This window comes from Pelecanus crispus, chromosome 11 (genome assembly GCF_030463565.1).
Source record: "Pelecanus crispus isolate bPelCri1 chromosome 11, bPelCri1.pri, whole genome shotgun sequence".
NCBI classification, from domain to species: domain Eukaryota; kingdom Metazoa; phylum Chordata; class Aves; order Pelecaniformes; family Pelecanidae; genus Pelecanus; species Pelecanus crispus.
Genome location: NC_134653.1, coordinates 1,980,999 through 2,008,701, shown reverse-complemented (window position 1 = coordinate 2,008,701; position 27,703 = coordinate 1,980,999). Strand labels below are relative to the sequence as shown.

Here is a 27,703-nt window from a genome sequence, read left to right as displayed (position 1 = left end):
TCCTGGTTCATTCGTGGCCATATGGGCCTGTCCCAAGCGCTACTTGTCCCATCCGCGCCTGCTGAGGAACCTCGAGCACACGCTGCTGCCCGCAGGCAGCACTGAAGACAGGCAAGACACCCCTCCAGAAGGAAGACAGGCAGCAGGCATGGCTTGAAGCCTCTTTATTGAAGGTGCCCAGTTAGGTAGCCTTGCACATCTCACTCCTTACAGCTCTTCCTGCACTCCTGGCTTCCCTTTCACCAGGTGTTTCTTCTGAGGGCCCTGGAAGAGAGCAGAGAGGAGAGCTCTCAGTGTTAGTGGCAGATAATCCTGGCCTACAAGGCTGCATCTGAGCTGCGTGGAGCAGAACTGCAGCTCTGGCCCCTTTCTGCCATGCAAGGCTGCTCCTGATCTCTGCTCTCCGGCCAGGAGCTCTGTGCCGCTGTTCACCAGCCCCCCCGGGGCCTCCCTAGCCCCGCAAGAGCCAGGAGCAGAACATCATTGCCCTTGCACAAAGGGTTTGTTTCTCTGGACAGCACAAAAGCAGCCAGAGAGCGGCAATGAGCAACCTGCTCCGAGCCAGGCGGGACAGCCTGCGGTCAGGGGATGCGGAGGGGAGTGGTAATCATGCTGATGAATGCTACCAGGAGCCCAGCACGGTGGAGCAGCTGCCGAGCTGGTGTACAAGCCCTGGAGGCAAGGCTTCCCGCAGCCAAAGGCACAGATTCTCATCAGCCAACTCAACAGAGTCTGAGGGGTTTCCACCAGCTAAGAAATGGGGTTGTCCCGGAGCAAGTAAGTCCTATAGGAGCAGATGGCAAGAATTACTTATGTGCCTCTACTTCCAGCCAAATGTAAGGTTTTACCACATTATATATGGGGGAAACTCTGACCCCACAGTAGAAAATGGCAAAGAAAAGATCTGCAACCGGGTAAAACCACCTCCTGTCACTAAGTTCCACGTCACAGCTACTCGGGATTTGCAGCAACAGCAAGAGCAGAACACAGACCAACCTCCTAACGCTGAGATAAGGGAAAACAGCTTAACCTCTAAAGAGCTCTGCAAAGGCATAGCCAATCCCCCTTCCCGGGGCTAAGGAGGCTTAGCCGGTTTCGCATGGGATTTCTAGCTGACAGGCCAGATCCAGACACGGTTTATGTCTGCGTGGTATCCAGGCAGTTGTTTCTTTCATTTCTGCTAGCTGAAGGCCTGGCTTACTTAACGCTTCCTCAATTTCACATTCAGATTCATGCACCAGCCTGGTGTAGGTTGCAAAACTATTCAAGAAACTCTGCTTGTTTTGGATTTATTTACATTTTTTTTTCCCCCCTGGATTTAAGAAAAATACACTGCTTGGCCTTTCTGAAAGCTTCCTGACAAAAGAATTGCAAATTTGTGTCTGAATTTGACCCAACCTTTTCCCCTTAAGAACATTAAAGTCATAAATCATTCCAAACAAATCAAAGAAGTGCACAATTACGGGTGAAAGGGACCATATGTCCAAGGCAGCGCCTGCCAAGTTAACTGCTTGTTTAAAACATCCCGTGGTGAATGGAAACTGGTTGGCCATATGGTATATTATTTGCTAGTTGGGTTGTCTTGGATCACTCACACAACCATCATGTTCTTCCTTAGCATAATATCTGCTGTGTGAATTGAATTCATGCCTGTTTATGCAAGACGGTCCCGATCACTCGTTTGGCTGTTGTTGTATCAAGAAGTGGATGCTTGGCTGGAGTCAATCAGTTGCTTTAGCCTGAGCTGCGAGCCTGGCCTGGGAGCTGGAGCTGGCACAGAGTGTAACTCACCATGAAAGCCCGCTTCTCCTGAGCTGTCTGGAAGCACCCATGGCCGAACTTGGAAGTGGTATCAATGAATTTGAGTTCAATGGCTTCCTGAGCCCGGCGGCTTGTATGCACCAGAAGGGACTGGAAAAGAAGAGTCGCAATGCATCAGGCTTATCGTTACAGAAAATCTGGATGTCTGCCCTGATGGAAGCAGGGCTGAAATATCCAAGGTGCATCCATTAGACAAATATCTCCATGAAAATCTGCCTTCTCAGAGAAACACCCTGGTGCTCACGTGGCAGGTGACACCTTGGATTGCAGAGCAGCTCAGAAATGAGCCTGCTCTTCACTTAGCATTACATGTGCTCACAATCTGTTTATGGCCAAGGTTTCCGTCTCTGTCCCCCCCCATCACAGCCCTCAAAGGCTTGCAGCTTCCATCTCCAGAGAGAGTACATCCGAGTGCACGCTGCCACAAACCATCCAGCCACGAACGGTCTCACTGCACCATGTGCCCTCTGCAACACAGCATCAAGGACCCGACCAGTCTCCCTGCCCAGCATGACTTGGTAGTGTTAGGTTAATGGTTGGACTGGATGATCTTAAAGGTCTTTTCCAACCTCAACGATTCTAGGATTCTATTCTATGATTTGGAGGCAGTAGCGTTCTCCACATGGAGAATCTGTTCATGGAGAGCTACAGCCCGTCCCTCCGCAGCGCCGGCTGCGCTCTCACCTTACGGAGGGTGAGCACACGCTTCTTCGTGCCCACGACGCAGCCTTTCAGCATGAGGAAGTCATTGTTGACCTCCCCGTAGTGAGGAAAGCCACCCTGTGGGGAGAGGCAGAGAGAGGGTTGGCAGGCAGGAGAGCTGGGCGGGAGCGGACGTGTCACCAGGTGGCATTTTCTAAGGAAGGAGAAGGTAGTGACTGACAGTCCTTCCAGCTAACACCACTCTGCACCCTTCAGGTTGCCTGCTCAGGACCATCGGAGCATGTCAGCCCCGCTGCCTGCATGAGCCCAGCTAAGCAGCACCCCGTAAGAGCTGGAGAACCAGCAACCCTGCTGCCTTCCCTGAAGGATGCTGGTGAACAGCTGGCTAGACTCCCACGTTAACAGTTTTTAATAAGCAAAAGAGAATTCTGAAACCACGCAACAAACATTTATCTGTTAAGTATCAAATTTTTAATGTAATGTATACTTCTTTTTCTTTTTAAACAAAGTTCTCGGTTCCTGCCCAAGTTATCAGCTGAAAATTGTATGTTTGGGTCTACCAATGGGCCTAAAAAAACACCTCACAGAGATGGTTTTCCATGTCCAAAACACGAGGAAAGGAATCACTGCATTTCTTTCAGTGAATTTCCTTCAAATAATTCCTTCTGCAGCTGTCTCCAGCCAAGGAATTACTTCCCTGGCTAGGATTTAGCGTGGACTTGGTAGTGTAGGTTAATGGTTGGACTGGATGATCTTGAAGGTCTTTTCCAACCTAAACAATTCTATGATTCTATGATTTCTGTAGCCAAGGCCAGCCACAGCCCTGTTACCCCCTCAGCCCTTACCAGAGGCGTAATGGTCTTCTCCGTGACATCGTAGTGCGTCGAGGCATTGTTCTTCACCACTTTGCCATCCTCCACGTGGATCCCATGGCCAACGCGGTAAATCTAGGAACAGAAAGGAAATTGAGATCACAACTTCCCCACCCACCCAGTGAGGGATGTCACAGGGACGATGCAGTTTTCACCAAGATGTGATGCGTCCCCTGAGCAGGGAACAAGGGAACAGGGAACAACAGGGAAAGGCACAGGGAACAACAGCACTGCAGATCTCTAGGGAAACATCTGAGAAGCCGGGAGAAAGAGAGGCCACGGTGCAGACAATGGTGACAGCATGGGAGGAAGGCAGGCAGGAAGGTGCAGCGGTGCTCTGAGGGAGCCCACCTGGGCCGTACCTTCTTGTTGAGCTCTGTGCGGTGGTGGTAGCCCTTCTGGCCAGCCCGAGCAATGGAGTAGCCAACCCGAGCCGGGTGCCAGGCTCCGATGCAGGCAACTTTGCGTAAGCCCTTGTGTGTCTTCCTCGGGAGCTTCTTGGTGTGCCAACGGCTCGTCACCCCTGGAAGTGTGACCAGACAGGGCGGTGAGAACACCAGGGAGATTTAGGGCTGGTGTCTGAGTGCTGGGGAGGGGAGAGTCTCATCATTCTGCAGTTCTTGGAAGACACCGTGTTGGAAGGAGACCAAGAGCTGTCACCACCATGAGAGGCCAGAGCACAGAACTGTTCTCACTTCCCATGGATTTGATCAGCCTGTGATATGTTCCTGCTGAGCGCATCCACGCACACGCACAGAAACACCCACACCTCCGCACACGTGGGGTTTGTGAGAAGTGCAATGGCTTTACGCACTCACAGTGCCTCTGAGCCTCCCAGGAGGACTGTGGGCACACTAGAAAACACGGCCTTTACTGAGATTAAGGAAACCAAGCTCTGCTATGATGGAACCGCATCTCATGGTTAAGGTCCAGAGGCTCTTTGATACTCCCTGTGCGCAGTAAGTTGGCGGGTTCTCAGCATGGCTAATGCTTCCCTCCCCCAATGCTACCTTACGGGCAGCATCGTATCAGAAGGACAGAACAAAGCGCCTGGCAAGGGTCTCCTTGCTCTTTACCTTTCATCCCATGCCCCTTGGTCACGCCAATGACATCAATCATCTCGTTCTGGCTGAAGACGCTGTGCACAGAGATCTGCTTCTCCAGCCTCTCACGGACCCAGTCAACCTTGTCAGCCACTGTCCCGCCATTCAGCTGGATCTCCATCACGTGGGCCTTCTTCTGCCGCAGTGGCAGCAGCTTCATCTGCATTAGACAGTGCATTAGGACAAAATGTTGCCCCCTCATCTCCCAGGCACAAATGTGAGGGCAGGGCCGCATCACCCACCACTTGTGAGGTGCGCGGATGGCGAGCAGGGCCAGCTCTTCACCACTTCTCTCTATCACACTGTCAACCCCTTTCGTAACAGCCAGCAACCTGGGCCAGCATGCCTATGTATCTCTCCTGGACCCAACTCCTTGTCCCTGAGCCCCACCACCCCATCTCCCAGTGTTCCAGGCAGGAGCTGACGCACACCCTCTCCCCAGGAAGCACAGGAGCAGGCCAGCCTCATCCTACCCAAAGAGTTAACCACAGCAGTCATAGCCACGATAAATGCCCCAGAGGAGCCCATCGCCAGAGCACGGTCTGAGGCTGAACATTGCAGCCAGCCAGGATGCAGCTCTGTGCTCCGAGCCAGAGTCAGCGCCTCTCCTTTGGTCACGCTCCACCTCTGCTTCCAGCCTGAGCATTTGTTCTAGCTCCCACCAAGAGGTGCCTCCGCTCTCTCCCAGTCCCAGCTCCCTTTGCAAAGCCCCTGCCAAATCACCACAGTGGGACTTTGAGGGTCTATGCCAGCCATAAGTGAAGCCTTGAGCCAGCTAAGCTCTGCGCCAGACTCCAAAGCAGCCGTTAACTCCAGGGATCAACAGGAAAATGGGCCCTGTGTATCCAGCAATCAGCATCTGGCAAAACTCTGCCTGCCCATAGGTTATTTTTGCCCAAACATTTGACACCGGTTGCTAATTTGAGGTGATCATGGGGCCTAAGGTCCCTTGCAGACACAGGGCTCACCACCTGCTGAGGCTCTGGGCAAAGCCTGCTCTCCTGCACAGCGTGTGTGGGCTCCACAGTGTGTGTGGGCTCCCCAGCATGCCCCAGCCATGGCCCCCTCCGGCAAACCCCCAGCAGGGCACTCTGCTGAGCCCGGCTCAAAGGGACAAGGTTGGTGGCAGGAGGTAGCTGGAAAAGTCAGCCAGCGCTTCCCATCGCCTGCATGCCCTGTCCAACATGCTCTGACCGGCGTCTGCCTGCTCAGCCTCCTGTGACCCCACCAAGACCCCCCCGTGATCCCGGCTCCCGGGCCCTCACCACGCTCCCGAGCTGAGGAAGACCCCGAGCCCCCTGAGCCCACCCCCCCAGGGTGAGGCTCTGACCTGCGTGTGCACAATGACACGAATGACCTTGCAGTACTTTTTCATAGCCGCAAAATCCTTCTCCAGCTGCCTCTTGCCATCCTCATCCTGCCATTTTTTGCAGTACTTGGTGAACGCCTTCTTCTTGCTCTTGTGCCTACGACAAAAGTGTTTAACATGCAGCAGAGCTGCAGGGTGAAGCGCTTCTGCACTTCGCTGTGCCCTGAGACAGCGCAGCGTCGGAGGGCCGATCACCTTGCCAGGCACTTCCCTGGAGCCACAAGGTACCTGCGGATACCTGAAGCTCGCCTGGCTGCCGGGGCCACGACACAGGGCTTTGAGGTGAGAAGAGGAAAGTGCATAATGAGCTGCAAAACAGGGCTGGTAATTCAAACCTTTTTGCATGAGGAATCCAGTTGTCTCCCACTTACCGGCTCAGTGCCATCAAAATACAAGCGCAAAATCATAGCGAAGCGGAGAAAGGAGAAAACAGCCTCCGACAGGGATCAGAGGCATGTGGTGGGTGGATCTCAATGGCACTTTAGCAGGAGACACGATTCCTACAGTTATGAAATTCGTGTTTCCATTTTCCTCTCCACTGGCGTGGGATTTGGGGTGTTGATGTTTAACAAGGGCCAGGGGTCACATTCCGCATCAATTTTCCCCCTGACAAATCTGGTTTTACTCCCTTCATTTGGTGCCTCAGCAAAAGTATTCCATTTCAGTGGAGATTAGATGAGCCCGACCAATGCAAAGGAAAATGAACCTGCAGCACGCCCTGACATATGATGTTGTGGAGAGAGCTAACTTAGTTCAACTATTAGAATAAATTTGCACACACGTATGCTGATTCCCAGCATCAAGCTGTTTGCAGCATCTCTGTGCGTGACTAAATAAATAGCAGTTTCACTCCACCTCAGAGCCAGCCGCCAGTAGCTGAGCTGTTTGCAACAGCTGGGCATCATGCAGAGCCTGCGGGGAGGACCTGCGAGGGACTCCCCGCTCGCAGTGCCCCAGGAACCCTCCCCAGGCACGTACCAGTTCTTGTAGAAGCGCCGTCGGCACTCGTCGCTGATGTGCTCGGCAAAAACAGTCTTGAAATTCCTCAAGCCCTTCGGTGTTTCTATGTACCCCACGACCCCCACCACCACCACCGGGGGGGTCTCAATGATGGTCACAGCCTCCACCTCCTCCCTCTTGGAGATCTCTGCGAGACAGCAAAGGGAAATGGTGCTCAGCATCATCTAGGATCGGATCATTCCCTGGAGCCATTCATGGCCCGTGCCCTTACAGCGAGCAAGCAACATACTGGGGGCAAGGTCTTCTCACAGCCAGCCTCAGCCCTTCCATCTCCCACCCGCTGCAGGACCACGCAGCATTTGATCCCCAGACACTGAACGGGTTAGATCCTGTGGCCCAGCACGCTTTAACCCATCAGCCCCAGGCTGAGGGAAGAAGTACATTGGATGGTTCTTGCCCTGGAGTTTGGCTCCAATCCTGTGGGCATCTCGGAGGGTAACATTATAAACTTCCCCAGCAAGACGCTTCAAGCCCGGGATTTGTCAGGTCGTTACACTTGCAGGGTCCTTCTGCCAGAAGGATCCAACAAACCGCCAGCCACCGTACCGGTGTGAGGACTTCCAGGAACTCCCAGGCTCAGCTCACGCTGGCCCTGAGGTGGTCTTTGGCCATCCAAGATCTGTATGGCATTACAGGAGGCAGCCTGGAAGCTATGTGCTCCACCACCCATTCCCAGGAGCAGCCTTTCCCACCAACAAGTCTATTCCCTCGTTTCCCTCCCGTATGTGGCTCCCCGCTTCCATCAGCCAAGCCTTACTGAGCCCAGGCCTGTGCACCTCCCGCACAGTGTGTGTCATGCCAGCTTTGTAGCCCAGGAAAGCTGTCAGGTGGACTGGTTTGCTGGGATCATCCTTAGGCCATGTCTTCACCTTCCCTCGGTGGCGACGGCTTCTCTTGTGGGGGAGGAAGCCCAGGTGGCCATGCCTGGGAGCAGAGAACTTGCGGTGGGACTGCGGAGAGGAAGAACAAAAAAGATCAGCTTCGCTTTCAGGTCCTAGAAGACGCTGGAACACAAAGCACAACGGGAAATCTCCCCTTTAACATCAGTGAACACTGGAGGGATTCTGGGCTCTTCCTCGATTCCAACATGACAAAAAAACTCCTTATAGGATGGGATTTTGTTCAAGCTTCCATCATGTATGAGGAAGAATTTAGTAAGTTTCTGGATAAATGATGCCAATTAAATAAAAAAACTTCAACGTAACCTCCCTCCTTCTGCTTGAGATTTTTGAAGGAGAAATATGTTCTTTAATAGGTCCACCCTTCTGTGACGTTAATTATAAGGACTTATTTTATATTCTGCAGCACCAACAGGGCCTGCTCAGAATTCATTGGCTTCATGTCGTCAAGGCAAATGGCACCAAACAAGCACAGCTAATGATCAGAGGAAACGGGAAAGGATGCCCAAAGGAATCGGTAATAAGAACATGTGCAGGTTAAATACGCACCTTGAAAACCAAATTAGAAGAGCTAAATATATAAACCCCAATCGCAAGGTCGTGCTGAGCCAAGGCAGAGAAAAGCAACGGCGCTTGGGAGACACAGACAAGTTCTCGCACAATTGGCTTCAAGGCAGGGAAAGTGGGGAGCAGCCCAAGCAGCGAAGGGTTAGTTCTACACCCACCGCACCTCCCTCCCTTGCTAAGGTCAGTCCCGGCACCTGGCTGCACTTTCCACCAAGCTTATTTTCCAGCCCAAGGGGAGCTCTGTTGAGTTGAACCCCGTTTCAGCTGCACTAACAGGGCTGGTAACCCAGCCCTGCTCGCTGTCCCTCTCCACACAATCGAAAGGTAGCAGCGCCGAGCTTTACAAACCATGGGACGTCTTCCCCGGGTAGCCGCAGAAGGAGGCTGGCAGTAAGTGCCTCCCCAGCCTAATACTTAAGATGGTTATCGGTCCGAAGACACAAATTTAGCTGCTAGCTTCACGTGCTGCTATATTCATTTCACGCTGGCAGGTTGGACGTAACAGTTGCGGTGCGATAAAGGTCAGTCGACGGTGTCTCAGTTTACGCCTCTCCCTCCTGAACAACTTGGAATGGCAGGAATCGGGATTGCTTCCTAACAGGGCACCGCTCACCCGGAGCTGGGACGAGCACCCCGAGCGCGGTGCAGGCGGCTGCTCTGGGTAGAGACAGACTAAAAAGCCCTCCATCAGCCCGGGAAAGGAGGACTCTGTGGTTCTGACCGGGGAACGGAGGGAAGGAACAGAGCTGGTGGTGATGGAGACTCCTCCAGGCCGGGGCCTGAGCGGACTACAGCTCCCAGCCTGCACCGGGCGCGGCCGGGCATGCGCAGATCGCCGCCCTCTCACCCCCCGCCCTCTGACCCCGCCGTCTCTTAGGGCGCCGCCATCTTGTCCGCGCCGCCCGCCGCCGCCATGCCGGAGGACAGGGACTGGGAGGCGTACAAGGTGCCGCCGACTCGCACCCCCGTCTCCGAGAGGACTACGTCGGTGCCCAACCCGGTCACCTTCTTCCAGACCGTCTTCAACTATGTCGTCGACGCGCCCGTCACCTTCGTCCGAGGTACCGGCGGGCCGAGCCCCTTCCCCGCTCTCGCCGCCGTGCCGGGCTCGGGGGCACGGGGAGAAAACCCAGGGACACGCAAGGGCACAGGGACGTGGGGATGCGGGACACAGACACAGCACGGCCACTGGGACAGACACGGGGCACAGACAGAGGGACACCGGGACAGAGGGACGTAGGGCACAAACAAGACAGAGCACGGACACTGGGACAGACGTGGGGACACGGGGCACAGACAAGAACATAGCACGGGCACTGGGACAGACACACGGACATGAGGCACAGATGAACACAGCACGGATGCTGGGACAGACACAGGGACACGGGGCACAGACAAGAACACAGCACGGATGCTGGGACAGACACAGGGATGCGGGGCACAGACAAGAACACAGCACGGATGCTGGGACAGACACAGGGACGCGGGGCACAGACAAGAACACAGCGCGGATGCTGGGACAGACACACGGACATGAGGCACAGATGAACACAGCACAGATGCTGGGACAGACACAGGGACGCGGGGCACAGACAAGAACACAGCACGGATGCTGGGACAGACACACGGACATGAGGCACAGATGAACACAGCACAGATGCTGGGACAGACACAGGGACGCGGGGCACAGACAAGAGCACAGCACGGATGCTGGGACAGACACACGGACATGAGGCACAGATGAACACAGCACGGATGCTGGGACAGACACACGGACATGAGGCACAGATGAACACAGCACGGATGCTGGGACAGACACAGGGACACGGGGCACAGACAAGAACACAGCACGGATGCTGGGACAGACACACGGACATGAGGCACAGATGAACACAGCACGGATGCTGGGACAGACACAGGGACGCGGGGCACAGACAAGAGCACAGCACGGATGCTGGGACAGACACACGGACATGAGGCACAGATGAACACAGCACGGATGCTGGGACAGACACAGGGACGTGGGGCACAGGCAAGAACACAGCACGGATGCTGGGACAGACAGGGCACAGATAGAGGGACATGGGTGTTAATGAGGCACAGACAAAAACAGCACAGGCACTGGGACAGACACAGACATGGGGCACAGATGAACACAGCATGGATGCTGGGACAGACACAGGGACATGGGGCACAGACAGAGGGACATGGGCCACCGACAAGAACACAGCACAGACGCTGGGACAGACACAAGGACACGGGGCACAGATGAACACAGCACAGGCACTGGGACAGAGACATGGACACAGGGACATGGGGCACAAACACAGCGCAGATGCTGGGACAGACACAGGGCACATACGAACACAGCACAGACACTGGGACAGACACATGGACATGGGGCACAGACAAACACAGGGACACAGGGCACAGCACGGACAGACGCGCAGCTGGGCACACAGGGGCAGGGAACACTGAGCTGGACACACAGACACGGGGCTGCTGGCTAGTCGTGGGCCGGGGGTGCCTGACCGCAGGGTTCTTCCGCAGAGTGGATCGAGCGCCAGCAAGCCAAGAACAAGTTCTACTATTACCACCAGAAGTTTCGCCGCGTGCCCGACCTGAGTGAGTGTCTGGAGGGCGACTACCTCTGCTACTTCGAGGCTGAAGCACAGTGGCGGAGGGACAGGTACGGCTGTCACTGGGCTGCCCGCCGACGAGGCCGCAGCGGAGCGTGCTGCTCTGGTTCACCTGCCCTGGGGACTGCAGCCCTTGGCTTGAACTCGCAGCATTTCAGCTGAGTTTGGGGCTTTGAGGCAGCACCCCCTGCCCACACCATGACAGAATGCCCACTTCACAGTGCTGCTGTCCCCTGCAGCACACCTGAGCAGGGTCGCGCTGGGACACGTCCTCTTGCACTGCCTAGTTCCTGTGGGACAGACCAGGATCCTGTAAAAACCCAGAGCTGATCTTCCACAGGGTATCATCGCCCCTTTGGTCAGCTTTTCTATCATCTCTTGGCTGTGGTTGCATTCTTCATCATCATCATCATCTTTCCCGCAGGATGGTTGATCAGGAAATCGTGGAGATAGTCCGGGAGAGGTTAGGCGCATGCAAGCAGAGGGAAGGACCCAACCAGTTCCAGAACTGCGCCAAGGAGATGGAGCAGCTGGCACAGGTCACCAAGGCCTACCAGGACAGATGTGAGTATGGCAGCAGCCTGCACGCCACTGCAGCTGCAACAGCGGGCGGGAAAGGGGAGCTGAGCCACCCCTCCTGAACTTCCCATGGAACAGAGGCCGATTTCCTTTTAGCTGCCAAGTGGCACTCTTCAGACACTGACTTTCTTTTTAACAGACGGTGATCTTGGTGTCCACGGAAACGCGAGGACATGCCTGATGAAGCAGAAGCACAGGATGATGGAGGAGAGGAAGGCACAAGCAAACGCATCTCAGGAGACCTAAATGGTTAGCACCTCCCGCCGCGGTGCTGGTATCCCGTCCTGCATGCTGCATCTTTGAACTTGGCCGCTGTTGACCTCTACAATAAACGCGCAGCCTGGGTATCTGCCGTACAACTAGCATCTCGACTCATTCTTTAAGGAGATCTGCAAACACTTGCAGAATTCTTCCTTTTTCAGCTCTTCCAGCTGATCATTACCATCATCAGCCCCTCGCCCCAGGCACCCCAGCTGCATGAGCCAGGATTTCCCCTCAGGACCCTTCCAGGAACCAGCAGGAACACACTGTACTGCTCTGCCCAGCCCGGGCAGAGAATTCCCCCAGTTAGGGTAAAGATTACCTGCTGCAGGACAGCACATGATCTTCAGAGCTGGTTCTAGACCCCATTTAGGATGAATACGTGATTAACAAGGATTAGCACAACCTAACATACCATTTCATTCAACAGACATTCAGGCTCTGGCCCACAGACCTGAACCTACACAAATCCCCAGCAGAGATTTAATCCAACCTGCCCAACGCATTAACCATCCCATCACAATTTCTTGTTCACTGATCGCTTTATTGGCTTGTACAAAAACCCGCTTAAGTTGTTGCCACAGCAGCTGCCTGGGTTCTCTGCACCGAGACTCTGGTGTGGGTCTTTGCCAGATGATCAGTGAACTCCTGCAAAAAAAAAGAAAAGAAAAACTTTTATTTTCTTAAGCCACTATCACGGCTTTCTCAGCACTGCATCCCTTTCTGACAAGGTGTATACATGGGGGCTGGAGTAGTTCCAATACAACTTATTTTTACTTAGTATTTCAAAATTTTCCTCTGCAACTTATTTTTACTTAGTATTTCAAAATTTTTCCTCTGTACATTTCTTTACCCACAAAGGGCAAGATTTGAGCTACAAATTGCAGGAACACTTACCTGGTAAGGAGACTTGGTGAACACAGTCTCTTTCCAGAGGTCGGGGGTCAGGTAGCTGTAGGTCTTGGAGATGGCATCGAAGGTGGCTTTAGCTAGGGACAGAAGTCAAACGTTGCACAGCACGGCTGCAGAAACCCGCTCGCTACCACCCACCCAGCTCCAAAAATGTAGAATTTAGGCAGGAACAGGGAGACCACAGCAGGCTCTCTCTGATATGCACACAAAACTCACGTTTCTTTCTCTCTCCATTTACGACAATTACACTACTTCAAACAAGTGCAATCGCGCAGATTGGGAGATTGCTTTTTTTAGTATCAATGCACATATAAAGAGACATTTTCTGGTAATTAACTTGTACAGAACTTCAGGATCATCTACAGCAGGACTAACCCACACCCTAAAAGGCATTGGTGTCTTCGCTTCTGCTCAAAGCTTTTGATTCAACACAGATTAAAAAATACTACAGAAATGGGTACATCGCATCCCCGTTGATGTCAAAAATGGCAATACGTACAGCAAAGCTACAACATGAAAAGCTAAAGCTTACCAAAGTTGCCGAGGGTGGCGGTGCAGCCCCTGGCTGAGGTGTAGCAGTCATCGATACCCGCCATCATCAGCAGCTTCTTGGGGACAGGGGCAGAGACAATCCCCGTACCACGGGGAGCCGGGATCAGACGCACCAGGACAGATCCACACCGGCCCGTCACCTACGCGAAGACAAATGGTTACAGCTCCCAAAACACAGGCGCTGCAGCACGATCACCGAGGCCAGGCCCAGCAAGCCCTTCTCACCTTGCAAGGCACGGTGTGGGGCTTGCCGATCTTGTTCCCCCAGTAGCCTCGTCGTACAGGTACGATGGATAATTTGGCCAAAATGATTGCCCCACGAATAGCGGTGGCAACTTCTTTAGAGCATTTAACACCAAGACCGACATGGCCATTGTAGTCCCCGATAGCAACAAAAGCCTAGGATTGAAAGAAAAGTTTTCAGCGGCGGCTGCACTGCACAGGAACACTCCCCGAGCGGAACGCAGTCCATCAGGGTCTTTCACCAAGGAAAACCCGAGGTGTGCGCTCAGCCGCGAACAGTCACAGCTCAAAAAGCCCATTTGTCCCCTTAGAGCTCATCCTTCAAGTCAAAACCAGCTACACCTGAAGAACTGGGATTTAAATCCCTGCTGCAGCCTCATACTGGTCAAAGGCCCCCATAATTTCCAAGCAGCATTCCCTCTTCACACCTAAGACTTCTCTCTCCGCCACAGCCCCTGAACAGCCGGCATCACTGCACAAGCGTGACTTAATTTTGTGCTAGGGCCGTTTCAAATAGCATTTGAACGTATTACTAGGATTTTAAAATTCAAACACTTTGTAAGCTACAGAAGCTGATCCCCATACCAAAATATTTACTAGCTACTACAGAAGAAAATAAAGGTATTTGAACTAATTTATTAGTATCACACCAAAAAAGCAGCAAAGAACACACACAAAGTTTTCAAGGTGAGAAAACAGAAGAAAAAGGCTACCTTAAACCTGGTACGCTGACCAGCACGAGTCTGCTTCTGGACAGGCATGATCTTCAAAACCTCATCTTTCAGAGAAGACCCCAGGAAGAAGTCAATGATCTCCGACTCCTGCAAGAGTCAGTCATTTAATCACACGAGGCCACGCTTTTTAAACAACCAAACACGGTGAGTAAGGCTCCTACAATTCAAGTTCAACAAGCCTATGCAGGAGCATTTTAAGTAATAGGCACTTGAACACATTAAAATTTGCCAGCATAAACTTATTCTAGCTTGCCAGGCAGTCCAAGACAGCAAGTTGAAATTTCATTTTTTCCATCACTGAGAACTATTATTACAGAAACACTTGAGCAACGCACTGCCGTCTCCACCCAAGGCAGAACGCACAACACACAAACCCCACCACACTTCCACCTGACTGCATCAGTCCTCAGGTTCTGATTTATGTCTTTAACTTAAACACACTTAAGCCTGAGCATCCCTAACAGCAGATGTAGCACCTACTGCTAACTCTGCATTTCAGATTCTGCTATGTGTTGCTTAAACATTCACAGAAGCTTACCTTGATTGGAAGCGAGAAGAGATAGATCTCCTCAAGAGACTTGATCTTCATATCCTTAACCAGGCGACCCAGCTTGGTGACAGGAATCCACTAGGAAAAGAAATCCGTGGAGAAAGGGCTCGCCGGCAGCACCAGCTGCCAGCACCCCACAGGACCCGGCTCACTTTCTGCTCCAGCTTCCAGGAGCGGACATGGCCCCTCACCCGGCCCCGCTCCCCGCCACCCGGCCCCGCTTACTTCCTTGTCTTCGGCCTTGCCTCCACGAGCCCCGCGGCCTCTCCCTCGTCCCCTCCCGCGGCCGCGCCCGCGGCCCCGCAGCCCGGTCCCGAAACCGCCGCGGAAGCCCCCTCGGGCCGCTCCTGCACCTCCCGCAGCACCGGCGTCGTCCGCCATTTGCTAGAGCAGAGAAGAGGTATGTTAGCCGGGAGACCGCCGCCGCCGCCCCGGCGGGACACAGCAGCGCGGCGGCAGGGCCCGGCGGCGACCGATGGGGCCGGGCGCGGCTGCCCCCACGCCGCGGGCGGCCCCGATGGACGCGGATGGAGCGCAGGCCGCGCCGCCCCGCCGCCGCCATCCCGCCCGGCCCGCTTACGTGATCTCTCAGCGTAGAAGACCGCACGGCCCCGCCGCTCGCTATTTATACCCCGCGGGGGTCTCGCGAGAGCGGCGGGGCCCGGCGCGCTGAATAGGGACTACACTGCGGTGCAGAGCGGCATCTTTCGCTCAGTTATACAGGGTGCGGGGCATGCTGCGCATGCGCGTCACCTGCACTATATAAGGGGAGCGCAGGCGCATAGTGTTCATTCTGGGGGTGAGCTGAGGGGAGGTGAGGAGCGTGGTGGGCCTGCTTCTGAGGGGAGCGTGCTGTCTCTGCACTCTTCGAGCTTTTTAAAAACGAAAAAAATCCTGTTGGGGTGCTTATGGTGCTGTCCGAGCCGGTGTCGGCGTGGAGGGGAGGGCCTTGCTGAGCGGCCTGGGAAGGTGCTTGTAGGGTTGTGTTAGCTGAGGGTGCTGGGCACAGTCTGAAAATCATTTCGGGTCTCCTGTGGCCCGCGGTGAGATAACTGTGCCGACAGCATAGGGAACATTACGCTTACTACCTGCGGCTCTGTGTGGGGAGTAAAACCCATGTTCCCATAGCCCCTGCGGCGAGCAGGTTACGGGGGGGGGCTGACGCGTGGTGGCGGGTGCTCAGCGCTGTCTTTCCCTCCGCAGCAGTGCTCTTCCCCGGATGGATGGATGGACGGACGGACGGCAGTGCTGCTGGGCGTGGGGCTGAGCTGCCTGAGGAGCAGCTGCCCGCCTTGGGGTGCGGGGGTCTCGCACCCTCGGAGTGTTTCTTCCCTCTTCGCCGCTTACGGAGTATTCGCCCTCGGAACTATTTGAAATGATTCAGTTGCGTGGTTTTATATACAATAAAAGATGAATTACTTGAAAGGTGGTTCTTCAGGTCTCTATTTGTTGTTCCTCTTGTGTAAAAATCCCACTTTTCCCTGTGGTTGGGGCCGGGAAGTCGCTTCCTTGGGGCGGGGAGGGAGCGGTCTGCCAGAAAACGCTTTGGAGCGCTGGGAGGTGGTGCGGGGGCTGCTCTGGCCCCGCGGGCACGGAGATCCCGGGTGCGGGTTTTTTGGTTTTTTTTTTTTTTTTCCCCCTTACCGGCTGTCTCGGGTGTGTGTGGCCGCTGCAGTGGAGCCTCCTCCTGCTCACACCAAAGATGGCGCCCGTGGCTTCCCCTCCCCAGCGTGGCGTGGTGCGTCACTGCCATGCGCCGGAAGTGACTCTCTTCACCCGTAGCAACCGGCAGCGCCGGAAGTGGCCGGCACGCGGAGGGAAACATGGAGGCGGCCGCCACCAGCCCCGTGCGCTTCAAGAACAAGTGAGGGGCGGCCGGGGCGGCGGGGTCCTTGGGATCGCCGGGGTCGCTGGGACCTCCGGGGCTGGGCGCGTGTGGCGGCGCGGTCCCGGGGCTTTCGGGAGCCGACGGGCGCCGCGGCTTTGGTTTAACCGCCGGCCTGCGCATCTCTCTTTTCCTTCCAGCTACGCCGTGTCGAGGAGAATCGAACCTTTCTACAAAGGAGGGCGAGTCCAGGTACCGAGGCAGCGAGGGGCAGGTTGGGGAATACCCCGTCTCCCGGCTCTGTACACATTCCTGGTTTCTTTTCCCTTTTTTTCTAGATAAACCGGGATGGAAAGTTCATGTTTTGCCCCTGTGAGAGCAAGCTGAACGTCATCGATGTAGAGACAGGAGCTCTCCACAGCCTCCAGCAGGTGAGGAGCCCCAGCTTCTGCTGACTGGCCACGAAACTGAGGATTTTCCAAGGCTCCCGAGGCGTTTTACCGCTATCACTGGCTGTTGTTCCAAAGCTCCCAGGAGCAAGAAGTGGAGGGGAGGATGGGAACGGTTCTAAACGCAGACAGATGTTATTTGTGCACTCCCTAAGCGCAGCTGGAAGCTGCGGGGTGCACTCAGTGTCAGCAGAAGCGTGTAGAGGAGGGAACTCTGTGAGCACGCCACTCCACGGTGGGGTTAACTGTGGGTTTTTTTCCTTTTGTTTCTGTAGGATGATGAAGAGAATATCACTTCATTTGTTCTTAGCCCCGATGACGAGGTATGTGTTTGCTTCGCGGTTTTCTCTGCTGCTCTGTCAGGCCTCCTGATAAAGCCAGCGAACGCTGAAGGCTGCTCCGCCTGGAAGCGCCCCGCGTTTCCAGAGATCTCCGCAGAATCTTCTCAGCCGCTTCTGCCCGTCTCCCCTTCTGGGCTCAAGTCTGACATAGGAATGCTGGGAGACTTGGTAATGTTAGGTTAATGGTTGGACTGGATGATCTTAAAGGTCTTTTCCAACCTAAAAAATTCTATTCTATGACTGAGCTTCAAGAGCGTCACAGCAACTGGCGTTTCTGTGCTTTGTGTGCGGGCATTGAAAGAAATTAAAACCTAAATAGCAGTTAATGGCGCTTTCTGTTGCCTTGCTTTTGTGCAGATCCTCGTGACGGGGAGCCGAGCCCTGTTGCTGAAGCAGTGGAACTGGCGAGAGAGCAAGTGCGTGCGCACGTGGAAAGCCGTGCACGTGGCGCCGGTTGCTAGCATGGCCTTTGACTCTACTTCAACGTTGTTGGCCACAGGTGCGGTCCTATTTCGGTGTCACACGATGGGAATGATATCGAGTGGCCTTTCTGCTTTTGAACAATTTAGCTCAGCTGGAAGCAGCCTGAGGCAGTGATCTCCTGAATTTAGACACAATCAGAAGAGGTTTTACTTAGACAGAAGTGACCGTCGTGACAGACGACAAGGGATCCTTTCAATGTTCTATCTAAAATATACTTAGTAAAATGCTGACAAATATCAGGCATCTATGAGACAGTGTGGCATAGTTATCCTGGTGTAGAACTGGGGCTCTTGGAGATGGAGGAGGTCAGGCATGACCTGTAACTTAATTGTACTTCAGGTTTGGCTGTGAGCAGTCGGGTTTCACCCAGCTCTCCAAAAGTGTAAGGTGCTCCGTGAGCTTCTCTTGGTGTGGGGGGCGGTTATTGGCTTCGTTTTTCTTTCTGCTGCCCTTGCAACCCGTGAAATTTTACAGTTGCTGACTTATTGGACCTCCTGTGTCTCTCTCCTCTGTAGTTCCTTCCTATGTACCCTTCTTTTCCCAGGTGGCTGTGACAGCACCATTAAGATCTGGGATATGATCAAACAGTACTGCACACACAACCTCAAAGGATCTTCAGGAGTTGTACAGTAAGGATGAGTCATTTTTGTCAGTTGCTGCCGTTAGCGTGATGCTTGAACGCTGGGATTGATGTGAAATGTCTTGAGTTAACGGCACGTAAGGGCCCGTTCCAAGCAGGTTCTGGGCTCTTTTGTTTCTTGATTCTTGTGATGACTAGTGAAGGAGCAGGGCTATAACTGACTTTAGCCCAGAGAGGAAAGAGTTTGATCAAGAAATTTGTTGGGATTTAAATGGAATACTTGTGCTTCAAGAACGTGTAAGACTGGCAAAGGTCAATTGTAAATTTTCCTGGCGGGTTGCACAGGAATGAATTCCTACAAAGAACGTCCTGGTATAAATTCCTGTCCATTGATCTGCCGAACTCTTTGTGTAGAACGTATATTTATTTAAATGTTGGGCTAATGCCAGCATGCCAGGTAGTTTAATCTGTCCCGTTCAAGTGCATCTCCTCCTGTCTAGCCTTGTTGAGTTCCACCCTGATGCCTCCCGCCTGCAACTCTTCTCCTCCTCAATTGACTACAAAATCCGCATCTGGGACCTGAATTCCAGCAAGTGCATTGCTACGCTGGACGGCCACTTCAGTGCTGTCACCTCGCTGGCATTTGTCGATGGAAATACGCTCGTTAGGTACAACTTTGCAGAGGCTTAGCCTTTCTCTTCCGTTCACCCTGCCTCCTGCCAGAGACTGGGTGTTTCTGTAGGGCCCGGGAAGGTTGTCCTGTGAGGGGAAGGACTGCTACAAGCGTTCAGTCTCTGCTTGACTATACAAGCGAGTGACTGATTTTGTGTTTCTGGCAATATACCGTGCTGGCACATGGAAGGCTGGTGCCTTCTTTCACGTGGGCTTCTTCCCACAATTACAAATCTGCCCTCAGAGCCCGAGTTGAATGGATTTAGGACTGAAAGTGCTCTTTTAACTTGCAGTTCTGGCCGTGATAAAATCTGCATGGTGTGGGACCTGAAAACCAGAGAAAGTAAACGAACCGTCCCTGTCTACGAGGTGAAATTGCATTTCATTTATTCCTTTGAGATCCTTTGGAGTTTCTAGGTCACAGCTCGTATGGTACCTCTCCCTCTTTATGTTCCTATATATTATGAGATCAGCTTTCTCTCCCTGGTACTTTCCAGAGACCTTAAAACTCTGTGTCTGAAGCTGTTTATTTTCTTTCTCTCCTTGCTTGGTGTGGTCGTGTCTGGGCAGTTTGAGGAAATATATGCCTCCGCTGCCCTAGTGCTGGAGGAGGAAGGAAGGACAGTCTTGTAAAAACTTTGTTCTCCCATTGTATCCGCCTGCCTGTCCTCAGTAGCCACGCAGCCTGGGGGTGTGTGCGTCTGTCAGCACCAGTGGGCTGTTGCACGGCTCTGGTTGCTGACATGGGACTCCAGTGCCTTGTGCTCAGCTGGTGTTTGGCCAACTCTCTTGCAGAGTGTGGAAGCTACCGTCTTGTTACCTGAAAAGGGAGATTTCTCTCACCTGGGTGTGAAGAAACAAGGGTTGCACTTTGTCACAGCTGGTAGCAAAGGTGAGTGTCCTGGCACATCACTGCCAGATTTGGAGGCTGAGGAAGGATGGTCCTTAAGGCGCTGCGTTGCCGTTATTCCTGGGACGTGCATCCTTTGTGCGGCAGAAGCCTTGGGCTGAACTCCTGAGGGCTGGAGAGCAGAGCCTTCTCCCGAGTTGCTCTGACAGTAGTGGATGAGCAGGATTGATCAGGCATGCTGTGGGGCTTTAACTATATATGTTTGTGAACTGCAGTGAAGTTTGATTTGGACTGAAGAAGAAAAACTTTGTGGCCCTTTGTGTGGTGAGATCTCTTCTCAGTCCTGCCTTAAAGCCGCATAGCTTTTTCCAGTAGGCAAGGCCAGGGTTTGTTTTATATTCTTTGGAATGTCTAAAACAGTAGCTTTGACAGGTAATTTATATCATCATTTTTGTTAGGCATCCTGAAAGTTTGGGAAGTTGCCACAGCTGCTTGTGTGTATACCCAGCCTGTGCCCTTTGAGTCGAAGGAGGAGGCCAGCGAGCGCAGTCTCACCCAGTGTATGCTTGTGCCCGAGAGAAATGAGATTGTCACGGTGTCCGTGGAACACAACATTGTTTTGTATGACGCTCAAACTCTTCAGCTCAGGAAGCAGGTAACAACCCTCAGCCTCCCTTTTCCTCTTCCTGTATCCATGCTTTAGGGTCAGCTCTGTTTCTGGTGAAAGCTTTGTCCAGGGGTGCCCGTGTCTCCTGCCTGTTCTTGAACTGTTCCTGGCTTACAGGCCAGAAAGCCAGTTGCACTGGTGAGGTTGTTTGGAGGAATATTGCAGAGACAAACAGGAAAAAGAAAGCAGAACAGGCCTAGCCAGAAATCCCTCCCGTGCTCCAGCTTATGTGTAAAAAAGATTTTTACATGCAGTATTAAATGAAAAGTAAGAGTAATGCAGCCTCACTGAGCACAGGGCCATTCGGTACTTCTCTAACAGGCTGACTTTTCCCTGTTAAACTGTTTCTATTCTGCCATCCTCAGCTTGCAGGTTACAACGATGAGGTTCTGGATGTGAAGTTCCTTGGGCCTGGTGATTCTCACATTGTTGTGGCTACCAACAGCCCTCAACTGAAAGTGTTTGAACTGGCAACATCGCACTGCCAGATCCTCTACGGCCACACAGGTGTGTGTGGTCAGCTCTGACGTGGGCGGGAGATGTGCAAGTGTTTCTTTATCCAGCTTCTCTCACAACTCTTATGTGGACACTGGAGTCCTTGAGTTCTCTCTGGAACAGCAGTGCAACAGGTTTTTGGAGTTGTGTGGAGAAAGGATGTATTATGCTGTCCTGGTTTTGCAAACACTAGTTTTCTTTTTCCAGGTCTGTCAGTTCAGTCCCTTTCACTAGCAGTGAGACCAATTTAAATTGGCGTTAAAGATGTAGGTACATGAGTGTGAGCTCCGAATGCAGTTTTGTGGCTGCAAGTGACAGACTCGCACCAATGCCAGAAGCAGCCGGTCGCTCCGTAGTGGGCGTGGGTATGATCCTGAGCGTCCTGGACCTGTCCCCCAGTCAGTAAGCAGCGGACTTATTAATTCACATATTTGAGTATTACTTTGCATCCAGCTGTTTTTTCTTCTTTTGTTTAGAAACAATTCTTGCTTTGGATGTCTTCAGAAAAGGCCTGATGTTCGTCAGCTGTGCTAAGGTGTGTTACTTTTCTTCTTTTAACAAAACTCTTCTAGTGATCTTTATGGGCAGTATTCCTTTTTGTATTTGCATTCCTTTTTGGCGATCCAGAAAGGGCTTTTGTTCAGATGGAATTCCTGTCTGCTACATCCCCCAAATACAAGGTTCTTCCACTATCCCTTTTTAACCTTGTCCCTGGGGAAATGTGATTGGTTGTATTTTATTAGCCTGAAAGGAGATGTCTCATTCTCCAAGTGTCTTGGTCTTGCATTAGAGCTCTCATTAGCGTGAGACTGATGGGGAGCTGTGTGTAAGAACCGTGTTGGAAGAAAAGGTGCCGACTGTCCTGATACACCCAGAAATAAACCTCCACGTGAATCGCAAACTGCAGCGCGCCCTGCTTGGCTGTGTCTGCCCTCACCTGCTCTGACGAGCGCAGGCAAAGGTTCAAGCTTGAAAAATAAGTGAATGGTCAGGCTCACGAATATGGTGAACACGTGGGGAGCTGCTCGCTTGTCAAAAAAGCACAGCGGTTTCCGTCCTCTCCCATTCCAGGACAAAAGCCTTCGAGTCTGGCGGATGAACAAAGATGGAAGGGTGATCTGTGTTGCCCAAGGATTGGGACATGCGCATGGGGTAGGCGCTGTCTCTTGCTCAAGGTAATAAAAATCGGACAAGGGTTTACCTTTACGAGCATGAGTCATGGCTGCTTTGCTGATCCTCAGGGTGAATGTTTTGGCAGATGCCTGCCTCTGAGCCATCCTCTTTCTCATTCTTGGTGCCACCTTGTCACGGTGCTCTGAGTTTGAGGGAAGGATGATTTTTTTTTGCATGCACATCTGTCTATCCATAAGATGTGAAGTCTGCATTTCTTTGTCAGTCTAACTCCCGTTTGCCTTAAAGAGCAGCTGCTGGATAAGTTGCCAGATGAAGCTTGAGTGGTCTGGAGAGGAGGGTTGGGGAGTGAAGGGAATGTGTCTGTGAAGGTGCTTGCTTGAACAGCATGTCTGTTTATCAGCTCTCCTCCTTCCTTCATGCTGCCTAACGGCCTGGAAGCCCAGCTTGCCTCTTCAAGAGCTGCAGTGTAGCTTTGTGTGTAAACGAAGAGAGCTAGCAGTGCTCTTGCCTGATGTCCGAACTGCTGGAGGCTATCCCAGGGACCTAAGTAAAAATGAAAGACAGCTTGAAAAAAAAACATTAAAGCACTCTGTTTCACATCCCAGCAGAGTGACTGAATGTGTGCAGATCCTGGTAGGGGAGGAGGAGGCCATTTCTTCTGTGCAGGGGAAGCCACTGCTTTGCTTCCTTACACTTGCCTTTTTTATTCCTTTCAGACTGAAAGAAAGCTTCATAGTGACCAGCAGCCAGGACTGCACAATCAAGATCTGGAATATCCCGCAATCCCTCACTTCCAAAGCAAAAGCAGCCTTGATCTCCAGTCCAGAAACCCTTCATGCAAAAGTGACTGAGAGGGGTCATGATAAGGTAAAGCTCCACCTGACACACCTGAAGCTTTTAGTGCTTAAATCCTCCTCTCCTGTGTTGTACCCTACGTTTATTACCTGTCCGACAGCAAGAGCAAAGATTTGAACCGCTTTGCGCTCTCTGTACTTGTGTGACTTCCTTAGGACATAAACAGCGTGGCAGTTTCTCCGAATGACAAGCTCATTGCCACAGGCTCGCAGGACCGGCTGGCCAAGCTGTGGTCCTGTTCCGATTGCTCTTTGCTGGGTGTCTTCACCGGACATAAGCGTGGAATCTGGTGCGTGCAGTTCTCCCCTGTGGATCAGATCTTGGCCACCTCTTCAGCAGATGGGACCCTGAAGCTTTGGGGTCTTCGGGACTTCAGCTGTCTGAAGGTAACGAGAACTCCGACTGCCCCTTGCTCTAGGCAACGCTTGTGTGTTATGGAGATTGATTAAGGCTGCTTTAGAAAAGTACGTGCTAGTTAGTGCAGCTGAAATGTAGCAACGTGGCCATGCTGAAGGAAGAGCTATCCAGGCCTAGCCTTGTTCTCCAGGATCTTGGATGTGTGAGCTGCACGCAAAGCTCCAGGACAAGCGCATCTGCCCAGTGCGGATGGTGTTTCTTTTCTGGCTAACCAGTGAGCAATGTGGTTGACCATAGGGGAAAAGCACATTCAAGCTATTGAAAGAAAGCTGGCTTTGCCTGACACAGCTGTGGCCACGTAGGAGAAACGTGCGTTTAGATTTCAGACTGGCTCTTAATAGAATCTATCCAGTCCAGTAGTATCTCACTAAGACCATGAGAAGCCAAGCGCTACTCTGTGCCGTGTTCTGCCCAGCAGCGTTACCTCACTGAACGGGTGCTTCATGCAGTGTCTGGGGAATCAGCCTTTTGGGGAGATGGCCTACACAGCTGGCCTCACCATTCAGACCATTTGCAACATGACCTTGGGCAACAAATTTTAAGCAAGGAGGTTGTTTGAAGAAATGCTATGGGGACGAGTCGTTTCCTACTGCTCCTTTAACGTACAGTAAAAGTCCCAAGGATAGAGGCTGCATTTTGGAACTTACTTCTTTGGGCTTTAGGAGTAAATACTACCCTCTTGAAAGGACTCTCTCGAAAGGCCTGGCAACAGCTCTAACACTTTTGAGCTTCCTTGCTCTTTTCCAGACCTTCGAAGGTCATGATGCCTCTGTACTGAAGATCATTTTTGTAAGCCGAGGAACACAACTGCTCAGCAGGTAAGCGCCTACACCAGGAGTCTAGAGGAAGATGCCAAAACTTAATCAGGAGAGAAATCTTTTAGCTGATATCGGCAGCAAGAGGGAATGGATCTATCCAGTGATTCTTTTTGTTGTGTTTCTTTCTCTTCCAAAAGCGGTTCTGATGGTCTCTTAAAACTCTGGACAATTAAAACAAATGAGTGCGTGAAAACGTTAGATGGTCATGAAGATAAAATCTGGGGTCTTCACTCGAACAAGCAAGATGATATGGTTGTGACAGGATCCAATGACTCCAGCATCACGCTGTGGAAGGTACGGTACAGGCTCTTTCCGTGTTTCCTCTCTGGGTTAATAATCTGAATGCAGTTGGAGAGTTCAGGATCCCAGTGGCTTGTTCCTCGCTCTTCCAGCGTGACACATGCTCTCCTCATTTTCTACACTTTGAAATTGGGTCAGTAAGGTATATCTTGGGGTTTGGGGGGGGGGGGGGGGTTTGGCCATATTATATTTTCCCAGTTGATGTTGTAAAAGGAACAGCAGATGGGCCTTAGCAGCCTGCCCAGGGCTGGTGTTCTAAAGGCGGTTTGGAGGGAAGTTGCGAGTTGCTGGATTTAATGCTAAAATTAATTGACCTAGAGATCTTGCTGCAGAAACTGGTCTCCTAATCACTTGATGGCTAAATAAAAATTCATCTGTGTTAAAGCAAGATTTGACAAAGTCGTATCCCGTTTTTTTTATAGGATGTCACTGAAATTGAAGAGAAAGAAGCTCAAGCTAAACAGGAGGAGCAGATTATAAAGTAAGTTGATCTTGTGCAGTGATGAGCTGTGAAAGGCAAACTCTGTCCGGTGAAACCGTCCCTGTGTACAGCCATGCAGCTCCATCTCATCCCACTGTTACATCATTTAGCTGTTTAGAGGCTGTCAAGGCACAGCCGTCTCTTCTACCTTGTCGTTTATCTTTAGTTCCTGCAAAGCCTTGCTATAATACTGTCAGCTTGACAATTGACTGGTTTCATGTTTATGCACTGCTAAGATAAGCAAAGTCAAACTGCCGGAACCTACTTTCACTTTCTCCTGCTTCAGCCAGCACTGAATAGTTCAGGGAGCCCTTGAACGTGCCAGGGTAATTATCTGCACAATGAGGGCACTGAGGCATTCATTGGCAAGCAGTATTAACTTCTCGGCGTTAAACCTCTGCACGCTATTATTGCCAAATCCGCTACTTTCTGTGTAGCATTTTGTTCCGCCAACCAAATATTTGTCTCACTGTCTTGACCCTGATTTGTTTTCCAGAGAGCAAGAGCTTTCTAACCTGCTTCATGAGAAAAGATATCTCAAAGCTTTAGGGTTGGCAATCTCTCTGGATCGTCCACACACAGTGTTGATGGTGGTCAAAGGTGAGTCCCCATTGTGCTCTGAAGGCGTTTTTCTGCCCCCTCTGCTTTCCAGAACATCTCTTCCAGGTCGATGAAGACTACGAAGCCTAATTGTCTGAAACCCTCCATTTTCCCTTTCTCTTAAGACTCCAGATTTCCTAAGTGAAGTCACCCCAGATGACAAATGCTCTCCCTGTTGTCAGCCCGTGGGTGCATGGGCTGGACTCTTGCACAAATGCTTCTTTTCTCTTTCCTGCAGCCATCCTCAAGGAAACTGACGGGAGAAAGCACTTGGAAGAGAACATTGTGCGGCTCCGGAAGGATCAGAAAGGTTTGTTGGAATCCACAAATGTGGAAACCACATTTAAGTGCTAAAACGTTTCGGGTTAGGGGCTTGTTTTCTCAACTGAAATTAAAAGGAGAATCTCCCCTGACTCGGCGTTTCCCACTGAGCTGCCACCACCCTCACGCAGTGCTGCTGCCCAGGGCCAGCGTCTTTGTTACGGCGCTGCTTGTGACACCAGCAACTGCTCTGAGCTTGTGTGAGCGCCTTTGCCTGGCCTTACCACCCCCTTGTTTAGCGTGTCCCTGCGACAGCTCGAGAAACGCTTCTCTGCATACTTGTTCTGCCCTTCGGGGCTCGTCGGTCACGGTGTGCGGGAGCTGAGCCGCTCTGCAAGGCAGAAGAGATGCTTTCTAACGCGGCATCTCCTGCGTGCCAGCGGCACAGCCAGCGTGTACAAATTTCCTTCCTCCCTAGAGGCGGTGTTAACGTTCTTGGTGACGTGGAATACGAACTCTCGAAACTGCCACGAGGCCCAAGCTGTCATTGAGACCCTCCTGAAGCACGAAGCACCGGACAGCCTCCTGCAGTACTCGGGCATTAAATCTGCTGTGGAGTCCCTGCTGCCGTACACCGGTGAGTCGCGCCGCGGGGCCGGGCTGCGAGCCCGAGGTCTCCTCCTGTGTTGTGGATATTCCCTGTTTGCCTTGGTCTAAAGAGGGGTTTTTTGCGCCCCGTTCTGGTGAGCTTTCTCTCCTGCGATGCTAACCATTGGATTTCTCTCTTCACAGAGCGCCATTTTCAGAGACTGAGCCGATTGCTGCAGGCCTCCATGTTCATTGATTTCATGTGGCAAAACATGAGGCTGGCTGATGCAGGCCAGCAGGAAGACATGGCCTTGTGACCCTCCTCCCTCCAGTTGCTTTTTCCAAAGGGGAGAGTCCGAACTGCTTTCCCACAAGGTATGGCAACTGGACTATTCCTGTATTTTATAATAAATTTTTAAAAGTTTGAATTTCTAAATCAAGTCCAGCATTTGGTCTCCTTGGGGCTTAGTGAGAGGAAGGGGTCAGGCCTTTGGCCAAGCTGTGGTTCCCCTTTGTATTTTCACACCCTGCATTTTCAGGCCCAGACACTTAGTTTGGAGAAGAGGCAGAACCTGGCTCTGAACAAGCAGTTGGTCTTTACTGGGGATTTAAAGACTTTATGGAGTTGGGAGGCACTACTGGCACTGTCGTATCGTATCCCAAAGCCCCGCTGGGCAGCATGTAGTGATCCGTGTTGTGTCATGGAATATTTTCTTTGCTTGGGCAAAATGCAGCCTGGGCCAAGGCCGCCCCCACTGGTAGCGCCTGGGAGGGAAATAAGTGCAATTTTAAGTCCCCAGCTAGCAAATTTTTGAAGTATAAAAACCAAGCAGTCTTCATGAATATTTATGTGTATTTTATTTTAGAGACAAAAGTGTGTGAAATTTAGAACATTATAAAGATGTCATAAGTTGGTTAAATTGCTCGTTTCAAAAAAAAAAAAAAATTAACAGATACCTGGGAGAATAACTAAAATTAAAAGTAGCAATCTATATAAAAATCTTAAGTTTTCCTATAACTATTTTTCTACCTCAATTCTAACAAATGAGTTTAGGGTGAGAAGTGCTGTAAGTTTCAGTAACTATCACACCCCCTTGAAAGGG

The 27,703-nt window shown here is 52.0% G+C and overlaps 4 protein-coding genes and 1 non-coding gene across 6 annotated transcripts; 3 read left to right on the top strand and 2 right to left on the bottom strand.

Moving 5' to 3' along the window:
• Positions 1-207: 207 nt before the first annotated feature.
• Positions 208-8,690, bottom strand: RPL3L (ribosomal protein L3 like). Its single transcript, XM_009486840.2, has 10 exons — positions 8,663-8,690; positions 7,606-7,798; positions 6,807-6,975; positions 5,790-5,925; positions 4,433-4,619; positions 3,719-3,879; positions 3,330-3,431; positions 2,506-2,601; positions 1,792-1,911; positions 208-264 (listed from the first exon to the last, which is right to left on the bottom strand). The coding sequence occupies exons 1-10, from the start codon at positions 8,663-8,665 to the stop codon at positions 208-210; spliced, it is 1,224 nt and encodes a 407-aa protein (XP_009485115.1). The 5' UTR covers positions 8,666-8,690.
• A 533-nt stretch (positions 8,691-9,223) lies between these two features.
• NDUFB10 (NADH:ubiquinone oxidoreductase subunit B10) lies at positions 9,224-11,988 on the top strand. Its single transcript, XM_075718713.1, has 4 exons — positions 9,224-9,375; positions 10,865-11,003; positions 11,378-11,517; positions 11,672-11,988. Exons 1-4 carry the CDS (start codon positions 9,228-9,230, stop codon positions 11,776-11,778), a joined length of 534 nt encoding a protein of 177 aa, XP_075574828.1. The 5' UTR covers positions 9,224-9,227; the 3' UTR covers positions 11,779-11,988.
• Positions 11,989-12,316: 328 nt separating this feature from the next.
• Positions 12,317-15,388, bottom strand: RPS2 (ribosomal protein S2). Its single transcript, XM_075718624.1, has 8 exons — positions 15,365-15,388; positions 15,010-15,168; positions 14,773-14,862; positions 14,214-14,321; positions 13,483-13,656; positions 13,238-13,397; positions 12,691-12,782; positions 12,317-12,441 (listed from the first exon to the last, which is right to left on the bottom strand). The coding sequence occupies exons 2-8, from the start codon at positions 15,163-15,165 to the stop codon at positions 12,361-12,363; spliced, it is 861 nt and encodes a 286-aa protein (XP_075574739.1). The 5' UTR covers positions 15,166-15,168; positions 15,365-15,388; the 3' UTR covers positions 12,317-12,360.
• Positions 15,389-15,789: 401 nt separating this feature from the next.
• Positions 15,790-15,914, top strand: LOC142594627 (small nucleolar RNA ACA64). The gene has a single exon (XR_012831516.1). It is a non-coding gene; the product is annotated as a small nucleolar RNA ACA64 (small nucleolar RNA).
• Positions 15,915-16,607: 693 nt separating this feature from the next.
• Positions 16,608-26,969, top strand: TBL3 (transducin beta like 3). Of its 2 annotated transcripts, XM_075718145.1 has the most exons (22): positions 16,608-16,648; positions 16,810-16,861; positions 16,948-17,040; positions 17,334-17,381; positions 17,757-17,898; positions 18,427-18,511; positions 18,963-19,130; positions 19,428-19,503; positions 19,930-20,026; positions 20,443-20,639; positions 21,017-21,158; positions 21,623-21,681; positions 22,218-22,321; positions 22,997-23,147; positions 23,291-23,521; positions 24,300-24,370; positions 24,508-24,664; positions 25,093-25,151; positions 25,648-25,751; positions 25,990-26,061; positions 26,491-26,649; positions 26,805-26,969. In XM_075718145.1, exons 1-22 carry the CDS (start codon positions 16,608-16,610, stop codon positions 26,915-26,917), a joined length of 2,421 nt encoding a protein of 806 aa, XP_075574260.1. In that variant the 3' UTR covers positions 26,918-26,969. The 2 variants fall into 2 exon arrangements, with proteins under 2 accessions (XP_075574260.1, XP_075574261.1); XM_075718146.1 differs by lacking the exon at positions 26,491-26,649.
• The last annotated feature ends 734 nt before the right edge of the window (positions 26,970-27,703 follow it).